Here is a 21,542-nt window from a genome sequence, read left to right as displayed (position 1 = left end):
CGGATTTAAGATGTAGTCTTGTTCCCCTTCCCCCTCCCTGGTATCTGCCTCACTTCTTCTGTGCCATTATCTCTAATTTGCAAATGGTATCTGACTTACTGTTGTTTTTAACATGTAGGAGTCTCACAGAATGCTTTGTTTAGATCGGCTAAGCAGGAAACTACCATTCCCATCAGTTCCCTTCCCACTGACCATCTATGATGGATGTCATCCCATTCCCCTGGTTCATAGTGGGAGGAAGCAGCAACTCTATAGAAGAACCTGACCCAGCAAATAATCTTGCTCTGAAGGAGTGGTGGCTGCATGGTAAATTTGGAGTAGCAGGGAAGTTGAATGCAGGGGAGTTACGGGTAGAGCTCATACTGTGCATGAACAGGTTGTGAGTGGTAGATATTGCAACCAGATCAGGTAGTGCAGAACCTGTGGGCAAGCAGCAGAGACTGGGCAGGAAGCAACTGCAGAGGAGCCTCAATAGTACACTCCACTAACAGATCCTGGCCTTAAAACCAGAAAGCTCCTATTTGCCTCTAGCAGAGATTGGACTAGAAAGGCACCCAGATACTAGACCTGAGGAACCCTAACACCCACCGCCCTCCCCTCACCAAGCCCAACTAGGAACCACTGTAATTCCACCTTAAATTGCAACTGTCTAAGCCACTGTAGCTAGAGTATTTGCAACCTTCCTTTCGCCATGTGTATGAGGAGTTGTTGGGACCCATTTGGTCTAAGTGCCTAGAATTTGAAGTGCCTTCAGTGCTTGCCACAGGTGTGGTACACTTGGTGTGCTACTAGGTACCTTAGAAGTTTGGTGTACCACAGCAGGAGCAGCTATGGTACACCAAATAATTGTGCTATTTCTTATGTCAGATATCCTTACATGCAGCTACTTTTTAAACACACAAACTGTTAATTAGGAAAATTTTGGCATGGAGGGCTTTAAAAAAAGCAGTAACAAATGGATATTTAGCTGTTATGACAGGTTTCAGAGTAGCAGCTGTGTTAGTCTGTATCCGCAAAAAGAAGAACAGGAGTACTTGTGGCACCTTAGAGACTAACAAATTTATTAGAGCATAAGCTTTCGTGGACTACAGCCCACTTCTTCGGATGCATATAGAATGGAACATATATTGAGGAGATATATATACACACATACAGCGAGCATAAACAGGTGGGAGTTGTCTTACCAACTCTGAGAGGCCAATTAATTAAGAGAAAAATTAATTTTCTTGAGGTTACTGCATTTTTCCAGGATAAGGTTGGCAGGGCTGGGCCTGATCAGGGCTGTGATTGGGCTGTGCTGGTATATCCGTCCCTCTTTCATGCTACAGCATTGTTCTCCACAAGATTCCATTTGTAAGATTCTGTGGTGTGGTTGCTGAGTACATTTGGGTCACTTTTTCAAAGCTAGCTGTTGCACTGATGTTTGTTCGTAGAACCTGAATCAATAGCTCAGAGGTGTGACCTACCTCATTCATTTTAATGGATGTTAATCACATGCTTAATGATAATACTCTAAATGTTTATATTTAATTGATCGTTCAGTGATAAGAGGAAAAATCATATTATAAAGATCTGCACAATCTCTTGGGAACAACAGCTTTTTTTAAGCCATACAAATGAGTGGGTGGGAGAGAGTACCACTACTTTCCTCCCCCAACGTTAAGAGCTCTAACAGGTCTGAACTCCCAAAGAACCAACCTAGCAGGTCACACAAACCACAACCAGGGGCAGCTAACCCTCTGAAGCCCAGTAGAACTGATGGGCTTCGTATATTCAACCCCCACAAAGGGTAACTATATTCTGAACATCTGCTGTCTCCTGTTAATGTTACTTGTGTGGGCGGAGTTTAGAATATCACTACCTTCTCCTGCCACACATACTTTTACCCCTGGGCCTCATCCTTCGAACACTGAAGTCAGAGGTTTTTGTTTTTTTTGTCATTGACTTCTTTAAATAGTTTTTTTTTTTTTTTTTTTTTTAATAATTGCTGCACAGAAACAGTAGGCAGGTAACAGATCATACCAGAATGCTGGAGCATGCTTTGGGACATTACATGATGGCTATGAAAAAAAAAAGCTACTTTTCAACGTGTGGTTTTGATCACCTTAACTATCCTTTGCTCCCTTACCAAACCTTCATATGTGTCTATATTAACAGTCCATACCACCGAAGAAAATCTTCAAATAATGATTTTTTTAAAAACTAAACTCTCACCTTTCTCTTCTCTTGTCTTCTGTGGTACAACCTCACTCCCCTCCACCAAAAGAATTTTTTATAGCTGAATTTAATAAGCAAGTGACTTCACTTGCTTAGATGTAGATTTAATAGGAGCAGACATGATGCAAGATTCCTCACGCAGCTCTGACAAATCATCTACATAAATATGCATTTGTCAAGATTTTTTAAAAAATAGGTACCTACAATAAAGCTATATTTAGGTACCTATAAGGTTAGTGTGCTCAAGTTTTCAAAACTCTTACATGCTGTATTTATCTAACAGCTTTTCCAGTTGGTTAAAACGACATTTATCTTCTGCTGCTTTGGCTGGGGCCGGGGCCACAGAGGGCGGTCACACCTGATGTTTGTAGGTTAGTGCTTCGTAATAAATAACCTTTGCTGTGAGGAGCTTGGATTAAGTTTCATCCTTCTCTCACGCAGTCATGCTTCCCACACACACCCCCTTTCTCTGAACAGCAGGTGTCAGTGATGGAGCATCTGTAATAATGCTGCACTTCCTTGTTTCAATATTTTTGGCTCTGAGCCCTAGTATAGTTTTGGGAATAAATGTAACAGTAACTAATTTTCCATTTAAGACCATTTTTTTCAGAGATATTCAGATACCAAAATAGTTTTATACTGCATAAAAACCTATTTGTTTTGATTCATCTCGTCTTAAGACTAAAGCTTAAACTTTCATACAGGATTAACCACCACTTAAATGAAAGCTTCCCTTTAAGTGGAATTAATTCACTCCTGCTTATTTATGAATGGCAATGAGTATTACATAATTAGGCTAAAGGGATTTTTTAGAAGAAGTTGCAATGAAAATGGCTATCCTGACTTAGTGGTGTGCACCGTACTGTTAATTTTAAAAAGAAAAAAAATTGCTTTGGAAATTAACTTTTTTTATATTAAAATATCTCATTGCTGTAGCTTGCACTGTAGAATACAGGGAAGATATTTAGGAATGGCTTTAAAGTTCTTGGCTCTTTTGAGCACTTATTTTCCAGGTTAACAGATATTGAAAGCTAGCTATGCTTGAGATTCACCATTTATAACATGTTGCTTGTATAACTTCCAACATACTATGTGCTAGATTGTTATAGTAAATTTATTTTAGTAGCAGAAATAAAAACATGTAATTATTTTGCAGCTCAAAATTAAATATTCCATTGGCAATTGCCACAATACAAATTTTAGGCTTTAATACCTCCACAAACTCCCCCTGTAAACAAAGTGCAAATAAGTCTGAGGGAGAAAAAGTCTTAGCACAAACAAGCCCGCTTTAAAAGTGTCTTTCTTAAATGACAGTGTCAGTTACCTGGGAAGAACCTGTGCACACATTTGGACAAAAGGGGCCACAAAGAACTTAATGAGTGCCCTGGACTTCCCCTTTGGGAATGGGCCAATGAAAATTTGTATAATGCCCAAACTGACATGATGTGGCAGTTACCAAGAGTAAGGCTCCTCCAGGGGATCCTTTTACTGCAAGTCTTCCTGCAGGTGATGTTGAAAATGCAGTCTGACTGCTACCTCTTTCTTTAAATGCCTTTGTGCTCTACCTGCCCAAAGTTGCTATCTGACACTTCTAGGACAAGCCAGCGCAGTACTCCCAAAACACTGGATTTGCTAGGTTAGGAATGACAAGGAAGGAAAAGCCAGTTGTCAAACAATATATAATTCCAATCGGGTTGCCACAGTTCAAGGTTTTCAAGTACTATATTACTAAAATGTGAAAAATTCTTGTTTTAAAAAAAAAAAACCACCACCACCCAATGTGATTTACAGTAGACTTATATACACTTTGCCCTGATACGCTGAAGTTTTTTTTTTTTTTGGTGCTGCTCCATTTCCGCACGTATCTCCCACCACCCAACTGCCTCTTAGTGTCTGGCAGCACCAGCACAATATCTTCACTCCAGAATTTTAATTACACCTAGTTACTTGATTTCTGTAAATTCTGAGTAAACTGTTATATAAACCACAGCACTGGAAGTTCAAACTCTAAATAAAATAATGGAGAGCAGTGTTTTTGTTTCAGTCAAAATAATCCTCTATGTCCACATTTGGATTTAGGAGATCTTCTCCATATGCTGAAAGATCCATCTGATTTAAAATCAAGTTTTCAAAGGTTTCTTCTAAGTCTGTTTCACCAATCAATACAGCTCCCATCATTCGTCCATTCTGCATCACCACTTTGACGTATTCTTGCCCTTTGGTACACCTCAACATTAGTTCATGATCTAAATCCAAACCCTGAGCATTGTACTTTCCCAAAAGCACCACCTAGAGATGGGGAGAAAAATTAAGATATTACAAGAGGAACACAATGATTCGGAATCTTCGCTTTGCTGCAAATGCTGTAAACTTCAAAAGGGTTGATGTTAATGGGAAATTCTACTCCCGGCCATGTACAAACAATTCTCACTTGCTTATAGGCAGCATGATCTAGAGCAGAGAACTAGGCGTCAAGAGACCTGGGTTCTATTCCTCACTCTGCCACCACATCACTATATCACCTTGGGGCAGTCTGCTATCACCCTGTGATTTAATTTCCTTCTCCATAAGAGCAATAAATTACTTACCTTTAAAAAGCACTTTGACATTTGACCCACTGGGAACTGCACTGTATATATTTGATAGTAGGATAATTTCACAGACATTACAAAATGGGATTATGAACCAGATGGCAAAAGATATATTTAATCACGTGTAGAAAACTGAATTTGCATCTCTCGTAGATCTCAGATTAAACGAGTTTGGTGATCTAAATCTCATTGCCGTGGCTATTTTTCCACGACATAAAGACCATCATTTTGGCACAGAAGTCGTAGTGACAATTTACTTTAAAAAGTTGTCATTGGAACATGACTAATTTCAAGAGTTGGGGTTAAGAGTAATCATCCATTGAGATGCACAGCATTTAATGAACCAGCCATCATGTTGAGTTTGCAGTGAATATAACCACAGAATGCACTATAAGGATAGAGCTAGCAATGTGTGTCAAAGATGGAGGATAAGTTCGCTGACATAAGCTGACTTGTTTGTAGGCCCTCTATTCAGTTCTAGTGTTTAGCCTTCATGGTTAGCATCAATAAAAAACAATGAATGAAACATTAACAGAATATTATATACAGTACACAATCAGTGTCTTTGTCAATATTAGCCAACTAAGAAATCATTTGTTTGAGTGACATGATGGTTGGTTTGATCAAATCAACACCAAATAATGAGTGCTTTTAAACTAACTGTGTAAGAATTAGTTTACTTACCTTATAATTGAAAAATTTTGTAACATGAGCAAAGAGTTCAAAACTGAAGTCCATGTCAATAGATTCCCCTAAAAAATCTGCTACAATGCACTTTGCTGCATACCATCCCATCTGCCTAGCCTGGGTCCAAAGCCTCATCTAAAAAATACAAGGTTAACAGACATGCTATGTGTAATGAACATATCAGTTCACATATCGTATATACTTAGTAACCTCACCCACCTAGAGATGAGGAGTGACTTGGTCTTCAGAAACAAACTATAGGTGCATTGATATCAGGTAGAATCATCACACTCTATTGAGATATACTGCTTGAATAAGCCTCATATGTACATACATTAGATGTACAAAAATAATGTGCTATTTAGCCTTTGGATTAGAATGCATATAAATTTATTCACCTGCTGCCACATCTGACTAGGTTCCCACGATGCAGTGCAGATATCCCCTGCTGCATAGATATCTGCTACTGAAGAGTGCATATGTTTATCCACTTTCAGACCGCCATCTTCACCTAGAGCAAACTAAATATTTGTATGGATCAGTGCTGAAGAAAAAAACAACCTAACAAAAGCCATTTAATTGGAATGCTCCAGGAGATTTAAATTCATCCTGGTTAAGTGCCCATCTCATTTACATAGTATTTGTCTTAAAGCATAGCTCAGTGGTTTGAGCATTGGCCTGCTAAACCCAGGGTTGAGTTCAATCCTTGAGGGGGCCACTTGGGGATCTGGGGCAAAATCAGTACTTGTCTCCTGCTAGTGAAGACAGGGGGCTGGACTCAATGACCTTTCAAGGTCCCTTCCAGTTCTAGGAGATGGGATATCTCCATTAATTATTATTATATTATTATGTCTGCCATATTCAGCAACTCCATTCAACCAAAACGTGCAATTTTAAAATCACATTTACGTCTCTTATCCAACAGGGCAGTTCCCTGGCTACCACTGGGCAATGCAGGCTAAGGTTATTAGTAGGGCTGTTAAGCGATTAAAAAGATTAATCACGCTGTTAAACAATAGAATATCATTTTAAATATTTTTGGATGTTTACTACATTTTCAAATATATTAATTTCAATTACAACACAGAATACAAAGTGTACAGTGCTCACTTCATATTTATTTTTATTAAATATTTGCACTGTAAAAAATTTAAAAAATTGTATTTTTCAGTTCATCTCATACAAGTACTGTAGTGCAATCTCTTTATCATGAAAGTTGAACTTACAAATGTAGAATTATGTAAAAAAAAAACCTGCATTCGAAAATAAAAATGTAAAACTTTAGAGCCTACAAGTCCACTCAGTTCTACTTCTCGGTCAGCCAATTACTCAGACAAACAAGGTTAGTTATAATTTGAAGGAGATAATGCTGCCTGCTCCTTGTTTATAATGTCGCACTGTTGTAGCTGGCGTTGCAAGATATTTATGTACCAGATGTGCTAAAGATTCATATGTCCCTTCATGCTTCAACCGCAGTTCCATAAGACATGCTTCCACGCTGCTGATGGGTTCTGCTTGGTAACGATCCAAAGCAGTGTGGACTGAGGCACGTTCATTTTCATCATCTGAGTTCGATGTCACCAGCAGAAGGCTGATTTTCTTTTTTGGTGGTTTGGGTTCTGTAGTTTCCGCATCGGAGTGTTGCTCTTTTAAAACTTCTAAAAGCATGCTCCACACCTCATCCCTCTCAGATTTTGGAAGGCACTTCAGATTCTTAAACCTTGGGTCGAGTGCTGTAGCTATTTTTAGAAATCTCACATTGGTACCTTCTTTGCGTTTTGTCAAAACTGCTGTGGAAGTGTTCTTAAAACGAACATATGCTGGGTCATCATCCGAGATTGCTATAACATGAAATATACGCAGAATGCGGGTAAAACAGAGCAGGAGACATACAATTCTCCGTCTCAAGGAGTACAGTCACAAATTTAATTGATGCATTATTTTTTAACAAGCATCATCAGCATGGATGTATGTCCTCTGGAATGGTGGCCGAAGCATGAAGGGGCATACGAATGTTTAGCATATCTAGCATGTAAATACCTTGCAAGCCAGCTACAAAAGTGCCACATGAACGCTTGTTCTCACTTTCAGGTGACACTGTAAATAAGAAGCAGTCAGCAGTATCTCCCATCAATGTAAACAAACTTGTTTGTCTTAGCGATTGGAAGAATAAGAAGTAGGACTGAGTGAATTTGTAGGCGCTAAAGTTTTACACTATTTTGTTTTTGAATGCAGTTATGTAACGAAAAAAATCTGCATTTGTAAGTTATAATTTCACGATAAGGAGATTGCACTTCAGTACTTGTATGAGGTGAATTGAAAGATACTATTTCTTTTGTTTATAATTTTTGCAGTGTATATATTTGTAATAAAAAATAATATAACGTGAGTACTGTGCACTTTGTATTCTGTGTTGTAATTGAAATCAATATTGAAAATGTAGAAAAATCAAAATATTTAATAAATTTCAATTGGTATTCTATTGTTAAGTGCAATTAATCGCAATTATTTTGAGTTAATCGCGTGAGTTAACTGTGATTAATTGACAGCCCTAGTTATTAGCCAAATTTGTGACCTTTAACCATGCTTCTAATAGGACTACTTATAACTGTCAGGAGAAGAAACCATCACCACAAAGCAGCTTGTATAATTAAAACTGTCTTGTTAAAACAGAAAACCCATTCATTTTGATTGAAGAAAATAGGTTCCCGGAGGTACGCCACATTAAAGCAGCTTTTCCAACTATCTATGTATGTCCTGGTTAAATATCTTTGGCTGAGCTAATAAAACACTTCTCCATATTATATTCAAGAGCTAAATTTAATTTCTCAATACCACTCAATGTTATCCTTCAAACATAAAAAGACACTCAAAATGGCAAAAATAAATTAGTTAAAAAATGTGGTGTGGTTTCTTCTTTTAGAGGCTGTTTATTCTTTTCCTACCCTGTACTTTGTCAGCCTTTATTCCTGAATACAGCAATACTATTCTGCTGCAATCTCATTTATTTTATTTAGTTTATTTACAGCAGCATCCCATTTGGATATAATGGACTAAATTAATCCCTTCTGTAAATTTACCAACTAAATTAATTTAATCTGGCCCAATATCAAAAAGTGATGCTATTAGCTATGGCAGCTCCCTTTTTTACAGCTTCACCAAGATCAAACATGTTCAGCATGCTGCTTCCCACCTTTTCACACATACACAGAAGTGCTATCACACCACCCCCACCCACAAACTACTTCCCTGGCTCCCCATTCATTTCAAAATCCAGTTCAAATTGTTGACCATGTGTTCCAGCCTTCCTCAAGCTCTTCTCTTTCTACTTCCCTGGCACCTCCTTTTGCTTGATCAGCAGCAGACATCTTGTCCCTTTTCCCAAAATCACCCAGTGGCAGTTTCTCACACAGAAAGGCTCCATATTATTTAGGGATTTATAGGTCAAAATTAACATCTCAAATTCAATCTAAAACAGGCAATCAGTACAGACTACAGATGTAATGTGCTCTGTTTGAATATCTGTTTAATAAGCGGCTGGGCATATTCAGTGTTAACTTAATTTTCATAGTGGTTTTAAATTGTAGTCCCAGAGAGAGAACGTTAATATGTGCTGTTCATATTCACATAAAAACTATTAGAACACAGTTTAAAACTGAGATCAGTGCTGTGTTTTACAAGTGATCTGCACATATTTTTCTTTTAAAGTGAGCTAACTCCACAATCCAGATGTAGCATTGGTAAGACGGTCATTGGTACTTCTATGATTCTAAACTTATTTTAACTTAAGATCGCCTGAAGTGGAAGTCAGCCAGATTACACTCCATTGTAACACATCAGCATACATTAATTCCTTGGTGTTACAGAAAGCATAGAACCCTAAGGGAGCATAAAACGTTGTTTTTAGTACATGGTGTAGCTTTGCAAGGGTTTTGTTTGTTTGTTTGTTTTAATTTACTGATATCCCATAGGGATGTAACAAAGGAGTACGAGTGACTTCACAAGCGAGTCAACATGTAGCAGTAATTCACAATTTACATTTCATACCTCAGTACTGAACACTAGGTAAGAAATTAAGATGTTTTTGTAATATCAGCTGTATGTTTTGCTTAGTGACCGGTGTTTTACCAACACCGTAAACTACAAAAAACCAACACCACTCTTAACATAGATATAAGTATGGGAAGCAGCATGATCTCATGGTGTCAACATTTAACTGTGAGCTAGGAATTCTCAAATTTTAATTCCAGCTTTGATATTGATTTGGTCCAAGTGTAAGAGCCCATAACTCTACAGAAATTCATTTTTTAATATGTTAGGAATTTCTAGAGTACTCAATTTCATAGCATACCCCTCATTTTAAATTTGTTTACAACATGCAAAATCCTTACCTTTCAACATTTTATCTTAGGAAATGTAACATAAAATAGCTACCAAAGTATATTTTCTTTTGTTTTAAAAAGAAGTCAGTAGTTATATTTAATAATGACCCTTACATTATTACCATCAAGAAATGGCTTAACATTTGGCACAACTCCAGTTGCACTGACAATGAAATCACAGCCATATATCTTCCCATTGGTTAATTCCATATATACAGGCCACAGCTCTGAAAAAGTGAAAATTCTAACCTGAGAACACAATCACTGCATGTTATTATTTTAATAAGGCATGAAATACACAAGGAATAAGTTACTTGCGAACACCCTACCTTATTATTCGAGGCAAAAATAATTCTCACAATTTGCCCACCACTTTTCTTATTTTAATCATAGACCTAGGAGCCTAGACACCAAAGATCAAATCCTCGTTCTGACATTAATTCCTTTTTGGATTTACTCTGCCTCAGTTTCCCCATTTGGAAAATAGGAATACTACTACTACTCACCACTGCTCCCACCTCACTGGGGTATTATGTGGATTATATTGTGTTTGTAAAATACTATGAAGATATAAAGGCTTATATAAATGCTAAGTATTATTATTAAATCTATACATGTAATACCCAGAAAATGCTTTACTGAATTAATGCACTAACATTTTAAGATTATTACATTTTAAGAGACCAACAGGTGTAGAGGAGCACAAGTTCAGACAGAGACATCAGTTAGGGAGGATTTATTAAAGGGAATACTCTATATCCTAGTAAAAAAGGAGAGGATAGAAGTTGATAAAGTACAGGTAGGAACTGAAGAGAAACAGTCAAATGGAAAAGAATCCCATTTAATTACATCATATGAAGGCAGACAATTTAATATTGAAAAATTTTATAAGTGCTTGTATACAAATGCTAGAGGTCTAAATACTAAGATGGGTGAACTTAAGTGCCTCATATTAAATGAGGATATTGATATAAAAGGCATCACAAAAACTTGGAGGAACAATGGTAATCAATGGGACATGGTAATACCAGGATACAAACTATATAGGAACAACAGAGTAGATCGTGCTAGTGCAGGAAGGGCACTAAATGTGAAAGAAAGCATAGAGTCAAATATAGTAAAAATCTTAAATGAATCAAACTGTACCATATAATCTCTATGGATAGAAATTCCATGCTCGAAAAATAAGAGTTTAGCACTAGGAATATACTACTGACCACCTGACCGGTATGGTGACAGTCATTGTGAAATGCTCAGGGAGATTAGAGGGGCTACGAGAACAGAAAACCCAGTAACAATGGAGGATTTCAACTCTCCCCAGGTTGACTGGGAACATGTGACCTCAGGACAGGGTACAGAGATAACATTTTTAGACACCATTAATGACTGCTTCTTGGAGCAGCTAGTCCTGGAACCCACAAAGGGAGAGGCAGTACTTGACTCTGTCCTAAGTGGAGCACAGGATCTGGTCCAAAAGGTGAATATAGCTGAACCACTTGTTGTTAACAACCATAATGTAATTAAATTTAACATCCTTCTAGAGGGGAAAATACCAAAGAAATCCACCACAATAACATTTAACTTCACAAAGGGGAACTACCCAAAACCAAGGAAGTTAATTGAATGGAAATTAGACGGAACAGTGACAAGAGTGAAAGACGTGCAAGCTGCATTGAAACGATTTAAAAATACCAGAATAGAGACTCAAAATAAATATATACCCCAAATTAAAAAAAAAAATAACAGTAAGAGGGGGAAAAATGCTACAATGGCTAAACAACAGAGTAAAAGAGATAGTTAGAGGCAAAAGGCATCCTTTATAAATGGAAGTCAAATCCTACTGAGGAAAATAGAAAGGAGCATAAACTCTGGCAAGTCAAGTGTACAAGTATAATTAGGCCCCAAAAAAAGAATTTGAAGAGCAACTTGCAAAGGACACAAAAATTAACAGCAATTTTTTAAAAGTATATCAAAAACAATCAGTGGGCTCACTAGACAATCAAGGAAAACAAGGCTATTGCGGAGAAGCTAAATTAATTCTTTGTATTGGTCTTCACTGCAGAGGATATGAGGGAGAGTCCCACATCTGAGCCATTCTTTTTAGGTGACAAATCTGAGGAACTGTCCCAAATTGAGGTTTCAACAGAGGAGATTTTGGAACAAATCGATAAATTAAACAGTAACAAGTCAGGACTAGATGGTATTCATCCAAGAGTTCTGAAGGAACTCAAACATGAAATTCCAGAACTACTGTCACCTATCACTTAAATCAGCCTCTGTACCAGATAAGTGGAGGATACTTAATGGAATGCCAGACAAATTGTTTGAAACTATAGCAAAGAACAGAATTATCAGACACATAGATTAACATGATATGTTGGGGAAGAGTCAATATCGCTAGGGGAAAATCATGCCTCATCAATCTATTAGAATTCTTTGAGGGTGTCAAGAAACGTGGACACAGGTGATCCGGCTGATAGCTTTTGACCAAAGCCTGTTAAGCAAACTAAGCATTCATAGGATAAAAGAGAAGGTGCACTCGTGGATCAGAAACTGGTTGAAAGATAGGAAACAAAGGGTAGGAACAAATTATCAGTTTTCATATTGGAAAGTGGTAAATAGCAGGGTCCCAAAAGGATCTGTATTGAAACCTGTACTGTTCAACATAATCATAAATGATATAGAAAACGGGGTAAACAGTGTGGTAGCAAAGTTTGCTGACAATACAAAATTACTCCAGATAATTAAGTCCAAAGCTGACTGTGAAGAGTTACGAAGCAATCTCACAAAACTGGGTGATGGGCAACAAAATGGCAGATGGAATTCAATGTTGATAAGTGCAAAGTAATGCATATTGGAAAACACAATCCCAATTATACATACAAAATGATGGGGTCTAAATTAGCTGTTACCACTCAGAAAGAGATCTTGGAGTCATCATCTGAAAACATCCACTTTATGTGCCACAACAGTCAAAAAAATTAACAGAATGTTAAGAACCATTAGGAAAGGGGTAGATAGTAAGGGAGCAAATATCATAATGCAACTATAAATCTATGGTACGGCCACATACTGAATACTGCATACAGTTCTGGTCACCCCATCTCAAAAAATATATATTACAATTAGAAAAGGTACAGAGAAGGGCAACAAAAATGATTAAGGGTATGAAACAGCTTCAACATAAGGATATATTAAAAAGTCTGGGACTGTTCAGCTCAGAAAAGAGAAGACTAAGGAGAGATATGATAGAGGTCTATGAAATCATGAATAGTGTGGAGAAAGTGAAAAAGGAAGTGTTATTTACCCCTTTGCACAAGAACCAAGGGTCTCCCAATGAAATAGGCAACAGTTTTAAAAGAAACGTAAGGAGGTACTTCTTCACACATCGGACACCCTCAATCTGTGGTACCCATTGCCAGGGGATGTTGTGAAGGCCAAAAGTACAATTGGATTAAAAAAGAATTAGGTAAATTCATGGAGCATAGGTCAATTAATGGCTATTAGCCAAAATGGTCAGGGATGCAACCCCATGCTCTGGGTGTCCCTAAACCGCTGATTGCCAGAAGCTGGGACTGGATGTCAGGATGGATCACTCAGTAATTGCTCTCTTCTGTTCATTCCCTCTGAAGCATCTAACCACTGTCAGAAGACAGGAAGCTGGTCTAGATGGACCATTGGTTTGATTTAGTATGACCATTCTTACATTCTTATAAAATTCTAATAGGAATCGTCTACATAGGATCAAAAGTTAAAGCTGGAACCAGAAGGTGGTCTTAGTCAATTCCCCTACCATCTCAGGATTATCCCTTACATATTCTCTCAGGCATTCATATAAGGATAATGAAGAACTTTTTTTTCTGTTTTTACTGTGATAATAGGTATGTGCCTTTATCTGACTGTCCCCATTATTAGCACAGTGCCCTGTTGATTCCAGCGGGCTTAAGTCTGGGCATAGCTATTTGCTGGTCTGGAGCCCATTGGTCAGATCCTCAGCTGGTGTAAGTTTTCATAGCTTAATTGACTTAATGGAGCTATGCTAACTTACGGAAACAGATGATCTGTCCCCATCTATTTTATTTGCTTTGAAACAAATAATACAAATATATTGTACTTCTGCTATGTTTGCATCCTCAAGGAGGGTTTCAAATTAGTATCTGCATATTGTTTCTTCTGTGATACTTACCTTCATCTGGGTGTGCATTCTGGTTATCTGAATTATCTTTAGGAAAAGACAAAGAGGTCTTCTGCAGCTGCTTGAATTCTTGCTGAAGGTATATTTTCTTTATTTCACACAGTGTTTCAATGTGAACTTTGTGAGAAAACTAAATAAGAAAATGGATAGTTACAAGATATACAACAATTAGCAATAAGAATACTATCGTACATGCTAGAAAACTTTCTCCTGAATTAAATATTAGTAAGATGAAAAAGATGTCCCAAATGTTGAAATCTGACACATTAGTTGAGTCCCTTTTGTTATAGCCCTTCAGTATCAGTACTTACCTGCTTTTTCATCACCTTCTTTGTCATGGAGTTTTAACCAAAACAATCTTAATGGCTAAAGACATGCTCAACTGACACTGAGTTGTCTAGAGAAGAGTGCAGATTTTTAAAAAATATGATAAATCTGAATTCAACTATCCTGTCTTTCAGGATTTCAATTCCACAATTTTTCACCATTTTGATTAAATGAACTGTGACTACCTCTTATGACAACATACATAGATTTGGATTTGTTGAGTTCCTTCCTTCTCTCTTATGTTTGCATCTGCCACATTTCAACTTATTCCAGTTCTGAGCTCAATCTATGACTAACATTTGGGATCAGGCATGTTAGTCATGCAGAGATGCCATAGTTTTTCGGAATCATTTTATGATTCAATCCTTGTGCAGTTCTCATTCCTTGATATTGATTACAGTAAACCAAATGCCCACAGACTGCACAGTAGTATCACCACTCTCCAATCTGTCAAGTCTCTGAAACTTCCTTCAATTGCTTTTGTAAGTTTAGTGCTTCCCTGCATGCTATGTTTTGATCATAATCTTCCTCATGCTCAGTACAAATTTCAACAAATCACAGCTACATTTTGTTGACAACAGTGGTATCAAAGTGGAGGAAGCGTTGCCTTATATATCAAAAGTGTATACCAAGGGTCGTCAACCTACGGCATGCGTGCCAAACAGGGCACGCAAGCCGATTTTGAGTGGCACGCTGCTGCCTGCCGCGGTCCCGGCCCCCAGCCCCACTCAGTCCCCCCGCCCACCGCTCTCCCCTGCGGGGGCAGGAGGCAGAAGCTTGGTCCTGCGGCAGCCCCGCTTCTTCCCCCAGCGTGGTGCTTTCCTGCCCCTCCTCCTCTCCTTCCCTGCGCCGATCAAGGGGAGGGGGGCGAGTGGCAGCGTGCTCGCTGCTCCATATAGGAGGCAGAGAAGAGGTAGGGACGGAACCTGGGGAAGGGGGTGGAACGGGCATATCCCTTCCAGATGGGCGCACCCCCACGAGCCCTCAGCCCTCTGCCCTGAACCTCCACACACACACCCAGCCTTCTGCCCTGCACCTCCACACCCCCCCCCAGCCCTCTGCCCTGACCTCTGAACCCCCCCACACACACCCAGCCTCTGCCCTGACCCCTGAACCCCCCCCCACCCTCAGCCCTCTGCCCTGACCCCTGAACCCACCCCCCCAGGTTTGGGGTCCCAGCTGCCGGCCCCTTGCCAGCTGGCGTCCCGGCCGCAGGCCCCACTCGGCCCGCTGCCGGCCTAGGTGAACAAGAACCCCAGGCTGGCAGCGGGCTGAGCAGGCTGGCGGCGTAAGATCAGCATTTTAATTTAATTTTAAATGAAGCTTCTTAAACATTTTGAAAACCTTTTTTACTTTACATACAACAGTAGTTTAGTTATATAATATAGACTTATAGCGAGAGACCTTTTAAAAAACATTAAAATGTATTATCGGCATGCAAAACCTTAAATTAAAGTGAATAAATGAAGACTCGGCACACCACTTCTGAAAGGTTGCCTACCCCTGGTGTATACATTTGGACTGAGGTTGAGATGGAAATAGGAGACAGACTTGTTGAAAGTTTCTGGGTTAGGATAAAAGGGTTAAAAAAAAACAAGGGGGATGTCATGGTAGGGGTCTACTACAGACAACTTAACCAGGAAGAAGAGGTGGATGAGGCTTTTTATAAACAACTAACAAAATCATCCAAAGCACAGGACGTGGTGGTGATGGGGAGCTTTCAACTACCCAGACATCTGTTGGGAAAATAAGACAGCAGGGTATGGATTAACCAACAAGTTACTGGAATGTATTGGAAATAATTTTTTATTTCAGAAGATGGAGAAAGCTACTAGGGGAGAGGCTGTTCTAAATTTGATTTTTACAAATAAGGAGGAACTGGTTGAGAATTTGAAAGTGGAAGGCAGCCTGGATGAAAGTGATCATGAAATGGTAGAGTTCATGATTCTAAGGAATGGTAAGAGGGAAAACAGCACAATAAAGATAATGGATTTCAAGAAGGCAGACGTTAGCAAACTCAGGGAGTTGGTAGGTAAGATCCCATGGGAAGCAAGTCTAAGGGGAAAAACAGTTCAAGAGAGTTGGCAGTTTTTCAAAGAGACGTTATTAAGGGCACAAGAGCAAACTATCCCACTGCGCAGGAAAGATAGCAAGTATGGCAAGAGACCACCCTGGCTTAACCATGAGACCTTCAATAATCTAAAACTCAAAAAAGAGTCCTACAAAAAGTGGAAACTAGGTCAAATTACAAAGGATTAATATAAACAAACAACACAAGCATTTAGGGACGATTTTAGAAAGACCAAGGCACAAAACGAGATTAAACTACCTAGAGACATACATGATAACAAGAAAACATTTTACAAATACATTAGAACAGCGGTTCTCAACCAGGGCTCCGGGGCCCCCTAGGGGGCCATGAGCAGGTTTGAGGGGGTCTGCCAAAATAAACCAGAGAGCAGAGCCAGCGTTAGACTCACTGGGGCCCAGGGCAGAAAGTCAAATCCCGAGCCCTGCTGCTCTCGACTGAAGCCAAAGCCTGAGCAACTTAGCTTCGTGGGGCCCCCCGTGGCATAAGGTCCAGGGCAACTGAACTGCTTGCTACCCCCTAACACTGGCCCTGGCTATTAATCTACTGAAAAACAGTTGCAGTGGCACAACATAGCATATTGGGTGGGGGCGCTCAGAAGGAAAAAGGTTGAGAACCCCTGCATTAGAAGCAAGAGGAAGACCAAGAACAGGAAAGGCCCTTTACTCAATGAGGGGGGGAAAACAATAACAAAAAAAATGTGGAAATGGCAGAAGTTCTAAATGATTTTTTGTTTCAGTTTTCACCAAAAAGTTTAGTAGCAATTGGATGTCTAACATTGAATGCCAGTGAAAATGAGGTAGGATCAGAGACTAAATAGGGAAAGAACAAGTTAAAAATTACTTAGACAAATTAGTTGTCTTCAAGTCACCAGGGTCTGACGAAATACATCCTAGAATACTCAAGGAGCTCACTGAGGAGATATCTGAGCCATTAGCAATTATATTTGAAAAGTCATGGAAGGCGAATGAGATTCCAAAGGATTGGAAAAGGGCAAATATAGTGCCAATCTATAAAAAAGGGAATTAAGGACAACCTGGGGAATTATAGATCAGTCAGCTAAACTTCAATATCCGGAAAGATAATGGTGCAAATAATTAAGCAATCAATTTGCAAATATCTAGATGATAATAAGGTGGTAATTAACAGTCAGCATGGATTTGTCAAGAACAAATCATGTCAAAACAAGTTAATAGCTTTCTTTGACAGGGTGGTTGGGGAGAAGAATTAGATGTGGTATATCTTGACTTTAGTAAGGCTTTTGATACTGTCTTGCATGACCTTCTCATAAACAAACTAGGGAAATACAGCCTACATGGAGCTACTATAAGGTGGGTGCATAACTGATTGGAAAACCGTTCCCAGAGAGTAGTTATCAGTGGTTCATCGTCAAGGTGGAAGGGCATATCAAATGGAGTCCCACAGGGATCAGTTCTGAGTCCTGTTCTGTTCAAGATCTTCATCAGTGATTTAGATAATGGCATAGAGGGTAAATTTATGAAGTTTGCGGATGATACCAAGCTGGAAGGGGTTGCAAGTACTTTGGAGGATATGATTAAAATTCAAAATGATCTGGACAAACTAGAGAAATGGTCTGAAGTAAATAGGACAAAATTCAATAAAGACAAATGCAAAGTACTCCACTTAGGAAGGAACAATCAGTTGCATGCATACAGAATGGGAAATGACTGTCTAAGAATGACTTAGAAATGACTGTGGAAAGGGATCTGGGGATCACAAGCTAAATATGAGTCAACAGTGTACACTTATTGAAAAAATAGCAAACATAATTCTGGTATGTATTAGCAGGAGTGTTGTAAGCAAGACACAAGAAGTAATTTTTCTGCTCTTCTCCATACTGATTAGGCCTCAACTGGAATATCGTGACCAGTTCTGGACACCACATTTCAGGAAAGATGTGGACAAACTGGAGAAAGTCCAGAGAAGAGCAACAAAAATGACTAAAGGTCTAGAAAACATGACCTATAAAGGAAGATTGAAAAAACTGGGTCTGTTTAGTCTGAGAAAAGACGACTGATGGGGGAGTGACACATGTTGTCAAGTATATAAAAAGTTGTTATAAGGAGGAAGGAGAAAAATTGTTCTCATTAACCTCTGAGGATAGGACAGGAACCAATGAGCTTAAATTGCAGCCAGGGCAGTTTAGGTTGGACATTAGGAAAAACTTCCTGTCAGGGTGGTTAAACACTGGAATAAATTGCCTAGGGAGGTTGTGGATCTCCATCATTCGAGATTTTTAAGAGCTGGTTAGACAAACACCTGTCAGAGATGGTCTAGATAATACTTAGTCCTGCCTTGGGTGCAGGGGACTGGACTAGAAGACCTCTTGAGGTCCCTTCCAGTCCTATGATTCTATGATTATTTTGAGAGGCACAGCAACAACTTTGATATGCCCATTCCTTTCTTTCTAACTTTTTAGAATAGTTAAAAATTTAATTCAAAATTGAAATTTGAGGCTAATATTTCTCACATAAAAATCTTTCAAATATATGTTATATTCAAATAAATACTTCAGAGTGACCGAAAAGTTCAAAAAATGAAAATCTGATAAAAACATAGAAATGCCCACTCAGTTGATTTTTGTTTGTTTGTTTTTTTCAAACAAAAAAGGTCCACACAACCCTACTTCCAGGGTTTTAAAAATGTATTTATATTGTTTCACTAAAAAAGGAAACATGAATATCTGTAGTGATAAGTGATTGTTGTGCACTGTACATTTGGGTGAGTTTCATTATAGCCTCTCTCTGAGATTAAACTTTATTTGAAGCAGCTGAAGTTAGAGAGTATGCAAATAACTTTTGTTGCTCTTTATTAAAACTACAATCAGGCCCAATCCCACAGAAATGTGGTAAAAAACATTTTTGAGCTTGTATCTGAAGATGAAGCACAGCAGTAGATCTGACTTTCACTGATGTGAGGAGAATTGGAAGTAACTCTATTGAAATTACTGGATTTACAAATGTAAATTTGGTGTATGAGGAGAATTAGTTCATGTGCATTCTGGTTTTATTCCTAGAAACACTGTGTGGCGCTGTACTGCCAGTGCATTCCCACACACTTAAACTAGCATCTAAACAAATATAGTTAGGATGATGTCAGCCTTACCTCTTTAGTTCCTTTAAGATGTAGGCCCTCATGCCAATCAGGGCCTAAGGCAGTGCCTAGTTTGTCGGCTGCTGCCACACTTCCTTCTTCCTTCTCACTTCCTGAAGTCAAGGATGTGGAGAATATCAGACTCAACAAATACACGATACGAAGACCTTATACACGATTATACAATCCTCACAACTCCAAAGGATTCTGAACTAAGAGAGTAGTGTGACCTTGTGGTGGGAAGGAGGGATTACAATGTGCTGGAGTCAAAATACTCCACTACTTCTAGAACATATCATACTTCAGGATTGTAATTTTATTTTATAATATTCTTAAAAACACCTTTCACCCTTTAGCCACCACTCACATGCAACCAGACATGGAATAAAAAGGAACCGCTGTGTGAAAGCACCCAGCAACGGTATAACAGATTAAAGGAGCTGTTCCAACAGACCCTTACTCACATGAATCAATGGGGCTACTCATGTGAATAGAAAACTGCAGGCCCTCATTGTAACAAAGAAAAAATATTAATATCTAAATTAAAACAGATGGGGGAATTTTAAAAAGCATCTAGTGTAATGAGATCTTTAATGACCACAATAAACTAGAAATCTTAGTTTTGTGCCTTATCCAAAAGAAACTGTATTGAACAGTAGCATCTCCTAGCACTCTGCAGACACATTAGTTCAGTACTGACTAAGAGGGTAGAGTGCTTCCAATTACCAGTATTACTTGCTGCAGCGCTTGGGCAATTATAGAATATGTAACATCATCAAATAGAGACAGAGATACATGCATACATACCAGTATATACATTAAATAATCTTTAGAGAGCAATATTACACAAACATTTTAGCAGTATAATAATTAAAATCTTTTTTATGTTTGTTTTTTTAAAGAGGGAATGCTATTTTGAACAGTGAAGCTTTTTTGAACATTGTTAATTCAGCTGATCTCAGGTTTACATATGATTTTAGATGGTGTAAATTCAAGTGCCAACTAATATGCTAATATACTAAAGCAAGGAGTGTATTTTACTGTTTGCACAGTACCTTCTGTCGTATATTTGGTTCTTTTACATGCAATTGCAGTCTCTAATTTCTCAGCAGTTAGCTTTGGAATAAGGAATTCAGCTGCTCCCGCATCAAAGAAAGTATTCCCAATGGCTTTGTCTTTGATGGCCCAAATCACTTCACATCCTTCAATTTCATACCTGGAAAGCACATTTCAACAACGGATAAAATTATGGGTTGCCACAGAGGAAATTTTTGTTTATGAGTGATCTAGATCAGCAGTTCTCAAACTTTAGCAATCTGAGGCCCCCCCATTTTGAATGTTTCTGCCCCGCCTCTTCACCTAGGCCCCACCCCTTCTCCAAGCCCCTGCCCCCCACTCGTTCCATCCCCTCTTCCTTTGTCGCTTGCCCTCCCCCACCCTCACTCACTTTCACCACGCTGTGGCAGGGAGTTGGGATGCGGGAAGGGGGTGAGGCTCTGGGCTGGGGCGTGGGGGCTCCGGGAGTGAGTTTGGGTACAGGAGGGGACTCTGAGCTGGGGCAGGGGGTTAAGGTGTGGAGGGGTAAGTGGTCCTGGAGGCACTTACCGTGGCTCCCAGGATGCAGCCACAGATTCCTGCAGCCCCTAGGCAGATGCACAGCCAGTGAGGCTCTGCGCGCTGCCCTCGCACCCACAGACAGGGCCGATGGGGGGGGGGGGGGGGAGAGAAAGCCGGTACAAATGACCAGGGCTTGGCGGTCCGGAAGGGGGCCCGGGGGCCAGCTTCCCCAGCTTCTTCCCCCCCCACCCCCACCCCGTCAGCCCTGTTTAGCCAGTCTGCCCTTGCTGTGGGGCCCGAAAAAAATTTTTCACCGGGGCCCGAATCCACTCTCGGCGGCCCTGCCCGCAGACGAGGCCCCCACAGCTGCCATTGGTCGCGGT

The 21,542-nt window shown here is 39.4% G+C and overlaps 1 protein-coding gene across 2 annotated transcripts in view; it reads right to left on the bottom strand.

The window, feature by feature from the left end:
• Window positions 1–3,313: 3,313 nt before the first annotated feature.
• The window catches only part of PYROXD1 (pyridine nucleotide-disulphide oxidoreductase domain 1), a 33,809-nt gene continuing 15,580 nt past the window's right edge, over window positions 3,314–21,542 (bottom strand). The window contains exons 6-12 of one of the 2 annotated variants that reach the window (XM_005296594.4): window positions 20,658–20,818; window positions 19,615–19,715; window positions 14,064–14,202; window positions 9,992–10,104; window positions 5,894–6,016; window positions 5,493–5,630; window positions 3,314–4,506 (exon numbers count right to left, since the gene is read on the bottom strand). In XM_005296594.4, the coding sequence (XP_005296651.3) occupies window positions 4,258–4,506; window positions 5,493–5,630; window positions 5,894–6,016; window positions 9,992–10,104; window positions 14,064–14,202; window positions 19,615–19,715; window positions 20,658–20,818 (1,024 nt within the window). In that variant the 3' untranslated portion in view covers window positions 3,314–4,257. The remainder of the gene's footprint in view (window positions 4,507–5,492; window positions 5,631–5,893; window positions 6,017–9,991; window positions 10,105–14,063; window positions 14,203–19,614; window positions 19,716–20,657; window positions 20,819–21,542) is intronic. The other variant, XM_065568125.1, reaches the window with a different exon arrangement.

Source organism: Chrysemys picta, chromosome 1, assembly GCF_011386835.1.
Source record: "Chrysemys picta bellii isolate R12L10 chromosome 1, ASM1138683v2, whole genome shotgun sequence".
Classification (NCBI taxonomy): domain Eukaryota; kingdom Metazoa; phylum Chordata; order Testudines; family Emydidae; genus Chrysemys; species Chrysemys picta.
Note: the sequence above shows the minus strand (reverse complement) of the source record. Positions and strands in the feature narration are given on the sequence as shown.